Genomic DNA, 7,065 nt, shown 5'->3' on the forward strand with positions numbered 1-7,065 from the left:
CAGAGGAGGCAAGATTGGGGAAGCCCCAACACGAGGGTCCCTGGCAGACAGATGGCTCAGACTTGGCCAATTTATTTAAGAAATTTTATTGCTTGGAACCTTCCCTCCTTGGGTAACAGCAGGAGCTTTGGAAACCAGCCCTTGGGGACACAGCCAGAAGCACTAGAGTGGAGGAAAGATCATGGCACCTTTGGTCCATTGTCCTGTGTGCGAGAATGGTGGGGGGTGGGTTGCAGACTCTTCTGAGGACCCAGACATGGCGCCCTCGGCAAGGCTCACATGCCAAAGCAGAGCAGATGAGGTCAGCCTGGCTTGGCATGAGGGCTCAGTGGCCCTTAACCTTGCCTTGGGGTCCCTGGACCTCCCGGAAGCTGAGTATCATCAGGCCCACATTGATGGCATAGGTGGTGATGCAAACGATGCAGAAATCATAGAGCACGAAGAATAGGATCCAGGCCAGGTAGAGAGAACCAGCGAGAGACACTAGGGAACTCAGCAACAGCAGAGTAGATGCCCAGCGGCCCTGCAGGCAACCTGCAAGGCAGAAAAGGATCAGGCATGGGCTTTAGGGACTGGCCACCTCTAGAACACTGCCATGACTTCATGGTGCCACCCAGACAGCAGGGGCTGCTGAGGAATAGTCTCTAAAATGAGGCTCTGACAAGCCGCACATAGGCCTTGGTTCTCCTATGTGTTCAATGACCCCTGGAACCCAAATAGGGAATTTTCCTGCTGAGCTCTGCATGAGAAGAGTCAGGCAATCCTTGGATTCCCCATAGAAAGGAACCTTGGAGTCTTTTCCACAAAACTGGGCTCCTAGGAAGTCTTTAAGAGCCCTCTGGCTCTGACAGTAACTAAACAAATAGAAAGATTCCTGTTAGTTCCCGCCCCCACGGTGCTCTGTGATGAGCAGCTGGCTGTCTCCTGTTTGGGTCACCAAGACTGCAAGGGATAGGGGGGCGAGGGCGCCTGTCACGAAGGGGCGGGGCCTGTAGGGAAGGGGTAGGGCCCCTCACCTAACAACAGCTGTAGTGTGTAGAAGATGCAGCCAAATATGCTGTTGGATTGATTGAGGATGCTGTCCCGGCCTAACACATGTTCCACGAGTCCGAAGCCCCGGCCCCACCTGGTGGAGGGGATGGCCCAGGTTAGGAGTGTCAACCCTAAACCTTGGGCCCTGTCCTGGAAGGGTGATTTCCAAAAAGCCACCTAGGTTGTCCTCCTTCCCCTCCTCCCCTTTCCCCCAACCCCCGCGTGAGTCCAAGGGTCGATGACCTCCTAGCATAGCCTCCCTTTGGCCAGGTCACAATTTCGTGTCACTGCTCTATCCTCAGGCCAGGCCTGGACATGGCTCCCCCATAGGACCCTCTTTTCATCTTACACCTTCAATAATTCTTAAGATGGCAAAGTGGGTATAAGAGTTCACTTTGCTTTACAGAGTTAGCAGAAACTGGGAATCCAGGGCAGAATCTCTCTGCCTTGGACCCCTAAATCTCCAGCTCCCTGGCCATCCACTCCCTCCTCTGTAATCTTTCATCCCACTAACTATGCCCTCATGCATAACCAGACTTGGCCACCTTATCCCCAGGCACAGCCATTTCAGTAGTCTCTACACACTACCCCACCTCCCCCTCCTGCCTGGTCACCATTACTGCTTGACATCAGGATCCACATGCTATACCCCAGAATAACCCCAGTCACCAACACTATCTGCCCGCGCCCCACACTCCTATCTCGAACACACCCGTTTCGCCAGGCAACGCCCCCTAGAGCAGTCCGGCCCCCATGCATCCGCTCCACTGGCACCCCGATCCCAGACTCCAGAATCATCTGGCAATCTGGCATCCATGCAACGCTCCCACCAGCAGCCCGGTCCCCTAAGCTTTCCACTCGCGTGCGCACCTGGAGGAAAAGACGCGCGAACAGCTGATGGCTGTGCCCACGTCGCAGAGCGCGCGGTAATCCTTGTCCCGGGCGCGCGCCGCCTTCACGTGCAGTGCGTAGAGAGAGAGCATTAGGCCTGCGAGGCAGAGCGCGAGCCGCACCCATCCCGGGCTCCTCCAGCTAGCGCCCATGTCTTCCGGTCCCGCCCGAGGCGCCAGCCGTCAGGGCACCCGCCACGGAGCTGAAGCAGAGTAGGATATGGCCACGCCCTCTCCCGCCTCTCTGCCTGGACGATTGGCCTGCCTGGTCTCGCACTCCCTGACCTAATTGGTTGTTCCCAGGACTTGATAGGCATGCTGGCGAGGCAGGAAAACAGCGAGGAACGCCGGAACTGGAAAACCAGATAAGGGACAGGGGTTATTACGGACCAGGTGGTCCGCTAGGCATGATGGGAATTGTAGTCGAGGTGGCCGCAATACCTCAAGGGAAATGGAGTCTCCGGAGTTTAATAAATTATATTAATATGGCTAACAGTATAGTATAGCGCCTACTCTATGCCAAGCCCTGTTCTAAGCGCTGGAACATCCAAGATTTAGAGGCCAGCGGATCAGGGAATCCAGCGAATACTGCGATACGATCAAGAACAAAGCATTTTCCCTGAAACTGTTATTTCAGATATCATTAGGACTATAACCTCCATTCCTCTTAGCCTGCTCAGCCATTTCCTCCTGCCTCACCAGCGCCTCCTGCGGCCGGTCTCTGTCTCCTTCTCTACTTTAAATTCCCGGCTCCATCACCTCGCCCACGCTCTTGACAGTATCCTAACCTCTGTTCTCTTGTGGCGCCCTCCTTGCAAAACCTGAGCCTGAGTCAACCCAACAGTCTCTCCTTTCCAAGCCTTTGGTAGGCTAGCTGAGCTCTCCCCTTCACAGACGTGGCATCTATTGATGACTCATCTCTCCCATACCTCTCCTTCCTTCCCATCTGCACTGAAACTTGCTTCTCTTTCCCATTTTAGAAACAGCAGCAAATCTCCCTTCACAATCAAGTTTTGGGGAAGATTTTACACTCCCAGTCTCTACTTCCTCACTTCTTCCTTGCTGCCCAGCACGCCATAAACTAGCTCCTGCCCCCAACACTCCCCTGACAACTAACTGCTGGTGTTACCAGGATGCTAAATCCAGTGGATATTTTTCAGCTCTTATGCTTGACCTCCCACCAGTATCAGTCACGTTTAGCAGTCCTTCCTGGGAACTCTCTCTTCCTCTGGCTTCTATGATATTTCACTCTCCTGCTGCCCTTCCTGCCTCTCTGGTTGCTCCTTCTCAGACCCACTCCTCTTCTTCCAGACAGTCTGGTCAGCAGAATAACAGCCCCCAAAGATGCCATGTCCTAATCCTGGGACCTGTGAATATGTTAGGTTACATGGCAAATGGGAATTAAGGTTGCAGATGGAATTAAGGTTAGTTATCTGATGATTTTAAAACAGAGAGATCATCCCATGGGTCCAATGTAATCACAAAGGTCCTTAAAAGTGAAAAAGGGAGGCAGAAGAAGAGAGTCAGAGGGAAATGTGAGTACGAAAGAAAAGCACAGAGAGATGCAATGTTGCTGGCTTTTAAGATGGAGGAAGGGGGCCATGAGCTAAGGAATGTGGGTGGCCTCTAGAAGCAAGAAAGGGCAAAGAAATGGATTCTCGCCTAAAGCATCCAGAAAGCAACTGTTGAGATCTTGACTTTAGCCCGGTAAGACCTATGTCAGACTTCTGAACTACAGAACTGTAAGATAATAAATTTGTGCTGTTTTAAGCCATTAAATTTGTGGTAAGTTGTAACTGCAGCAATAGGAACCTAATACAGAGGACTAGGATTTAGGCCTGTTTCTCATCTCTTTCCACAGTCTCCTGGAGTGTTTCTGTTGTCTATGGCTGGCTCCCCCCAGAATGAGTGAACTAAGAGGGAGAAAGATGGAAACCATGATATCTCTATGACTTAGCCTTGAAAGTCACACACTGTCATTTCTGAATTATCTTATTGGGTCATGTCAGCCCTATTCAGTGTGGGAAGAGACCAAAGAGTGGTATGAATACCAGGAGGTGGGAATCATTGAGGATTTTTTGCCGTTCAACAAACCAACGCAAAAATAATGACTTAAAACAATAACAATCATTTTATTTTCTCTCGTAGTTTTTATGGATTAGGAATTTGGGAAGAGAATTTTGGCTGGGCAGTTCTGGCTCACATAATTGCAGTTAGATGATGGCTAACCCTGGAACAATGGCAGACTGAGGCAGCTGAGGGATAACCTAGCAGTACTCTCTCTCTTCTTCTTTTTTTTAAAGATTGGCACCTGAGCTAACAACTGTTGCCAATCTTCTTCTTTTTTGGTTTCTTTCTGCTTTTTCTCCTCAAATCCCCCCAGTACATAGTTGTATATTTTAGTTGTGCATCCTTCTAGTTGTGGCATGTGGGACGCTGCCTCAGTGTGGCCTGATGAGTGGTGCCATGTCCGTGCCCAGGATCCAAACCAGCGAGACCCTGGGCCACTGCAGTGGAGCACATGAACTTAACCACTCAGCCATGGGGCTGGCACCACTCTCTCCCTCTTCTTGTACTATCAGGAGCTATTTATGTATCTGTGTAGTGTCTTTGAAGGGGCAAGTCTGGGCTTCCTCACAGCGTGGCAGCCTCCAGGCTACAATAGCCAGCTTCCAAAACTGTCTTCAATGATTTCCATCTCCTGGTACTTTTACCATTGTGTGGTCTCTTCCCACACTGAGCAGGGCTGACCTGACCCAATGGGATAATGCAGAAATGATGGTGTGTGACTTTCGAGGCTAAGTCATAAAGATATTGTGGCTTCCATCTTGCTCCCTCTTAGATCACTCACTCTGGGGGAAGCCAGCTGCCATGTTATGAAGACACTCAAGCAGCCCAAGAGAGAGGTCCACCTAGTGAGGAACTGAGGCCTCCTGCCAACAACTAGCATTTACTTGCTGGGCATGTGAGAGAGCCACGCTGGAAGTGAATTCTCTAGCACCAGTCAAGTCTTCAGATGACTGTAGTTTTGGCCAACATCTTGACTGCACCCTCATGACAGACCTGAGCCGGAACCACCCAGCTAAGCTGCTCCCAGCTTCCTGACCCAAAAAACTGTGCGAGATAATAAATGTTTTTGTTTTGAGCTGCTATGTTTTGGGGGTAATTTGTTACACATCAATAGATGATTAATACAGGGCAGTCAGACTGTGTACATGGCAGCTCAGGGCTCCAGTACAAATGCTCCTTGTGCTTGGCTCCAGGGCTCCTGTACTGAAGCCATGTGGAAGCTGTATCACCTTTTATGATCTAGCTTCAGAAGTCATATAGTATCCCTTCCACTGTAATTATAAGCCTGCTCAGTCCCCAGGGGAAGGAACATAGAACTCCACCTCTTGATGCAAGATGTGTCAAAGCCGTATTTTAAGAAGTTCTGGTAGGGTGGGCCATCTTTGGAAAATACAGACTGCCACATGGAGCAACATTATTTCCTTCCACGTCTTCTCTTACTCCCTGCAGGTCACAGTTTCCAAGTTCTGACTTGAACCCAGATCTCTCTACTGGGATCCAAACCTCACAAGCAGAAACACCTCTTGGATGTCACCATCTGGATGTCTCACAGGTCAATCAGAGGCAATGCAACGCACCCAAAACTGAACCCCTTACCTTCCCCAAACCTGTTCCTCTTTTGCGGTTCCCCCCCCTTTTTTTTTTTTTTTTGAGGAAGATTAGCCCTGAGCTAACATCCGCTGCCAATCCTCCTCTTTTTTTCGGAGGAAGACTGGCCCTGAGCCAACATCCGTGCCCAACTTCCTCTACTTTGTATGTGGGACACCTACCACAGCATGGCTTGCCAAGCGGTGCCATGCCCGCACCCGGGATCTGAACCGGCGAACCCCAGGCTGCCGAAGCAGAATGTGCACACTTAACTGCTGTGCCACAGGGCCGGCCCCTGGGGTTTCCCATTTTAACCATGGCCCATCCATTCACCCAAGCCGTTCCTCCTGGACTACTCTCTCATTCCCCATAATCTATGCAGACCACACTCTGGTCCAAGCCATCATCACCTCCCACCTAGATAAATGCAGTAGCCTCCTCGCTGTTTTCCCAGATATCCTTGTCCCTCACCCCAAGGTTCATTCTCTACACAGAAATTGAAGTGATCCTTTAAAAAATAAAGTTGTAGGGGGCTGGCCCCGTGGCCAAGTGGTTAAGTTCGCAGTCTCTGCTTTGGCAGCCCAGGGTTTCACCAGTTCAAATCCTGGGCGCAGACATGGCGCTGCTCATCTAAGCCATGTTGAGGCGGCATCCCACATGCCACAACTAGAAGGACCCACAACTGAAAATACACAACTATGTACAGGGGGGCAATGGAGAGTAAAGGGAAAAATAAAATCTTTTTTTAAAAAGCTTACCAAATTATACATTAAATATTTTTTTAAAAAATAAATAAAGTTGTAGTTTTGTCACTCTCTGCCTTTCAATAGCATCTCATTTCAATAGATCATAGAACAAAGCCCAATATGTCTTTCATTTATTTAGCAAATGTTTATTTAGTACCTGTCGTGTGCCAGAGATTGTGTTAGCAACTTGGGATAAATCAGTAAATCAGACAAATATTCATGCTCTGGTCTTACACTTTAGAAGAGGAGGAAAAAAATGAGCAATTAATATAATAAATACATAAAGTATACAGTATGTTGTTGGTGATAAAGGCTATGGATAAAATAAAAAGTGGAGCAGAGTGAGGGAAATGGACATGATTGCAATTTTAAATAGGATGGTCAGAGTGGGCTTCATTCAGTTGACATTTCAGCAAAAGCTTGAAGGAGGTGAGGGAGTAAGCTATGTGGATATCTAGGGGAAGGGTGTTCCAGGTGGAGGGAACAGCCAGTGAGAGGCTCTGAGGTGGAAGTTGCCTGGTGTGCTTAGGGAACAACAGGGAGGCCAGCGTGGCAGAGCCAGTGAGTGTGTGTGTGTGTAGGGAGGGTGATAATGGAGAGGAAAAAGGGGGACGAATCTTTTAAGCTTTCTGGGCCTCGGTTCCCTCATCTATAAAAGAGGATAATAATAGTACCTGGCTCAGAGGGTTGTTCTGAAGCCCTTAGAAGAGCGTCTGGACTACGGGTAAGCTTATGTTAGT

The 7,065-nt window shown here is 49.5% G+C and overlaps 1 protein-coding gene across 1 annotated transcript; it reads right to left on the reverse strand.

The window, feature by feature from the left end:
• Nucleotides 1–70: 70 nt before the first annotated feature.
• VKORC1 (vitamin K epoxide reductase complex subunit 1) lies at nt 71–2,151 on the reverse strand. The gene is made up of 3 exons (XM_046668544.1): nt 1,903–2,151; nt 1,017–1,126; nt 71–534 (listed from the first exon to the last, which is right to left on the reverse strand). Exons 1-3 carry the CDS (start codon nt 2,073–2,075, stop codon nt 326–328), a joined length of 492 nt encoding a protein of 163 aa, XP_046524500.1. The 5' UTR covers nt 2,076–2,151; the 3' UTR covers nt 71–325.
• Between the last annotated feature and the right edge of the window lie 4,914 nt (nt 2,152–7,065).

The sequence above is a fragment of the Equus quagga genome, chromosome 7 (genome assembly GCF_021613505.1).
Source record: "Equus quagga isolate Etosha38 chromosome 7, UCLA_HA_Equagga_1.0, whole genome shotgun sequence".
Taxonomy (NCBI): Eukaryota; Metazoa; Chordata; class Mammalia; order Perissodactyla; family Equidae; genus Equus; species Equus quagga.

Excerpts from the sequence above, each read along its gene's own strand:
- VKORC1 (XM_046668544.1), bottom strand. The coding sequence starts at position 2,075 with ATGGGCGCTAGCTGGAGGAGCCCGGGATGGGTGCGGCTCGCGCTCTGC. Across the intron at positions 1,127-1,902 it reads TCGCGCGTCTTTTCCTCCAG|GTGGGGCCGGGGCTTCGGAC; the intron begins GTGCGCACGCGA and ends CCCCTCCACCAG. Across the intron at positions 535-1,016 it reads CACACTACAGCTGTTGTTAG|GTTGCCTGCAGGGCCGCTGG; the intron begins GTGAGGGGCCCT and ends TCTGCCTTGCAG.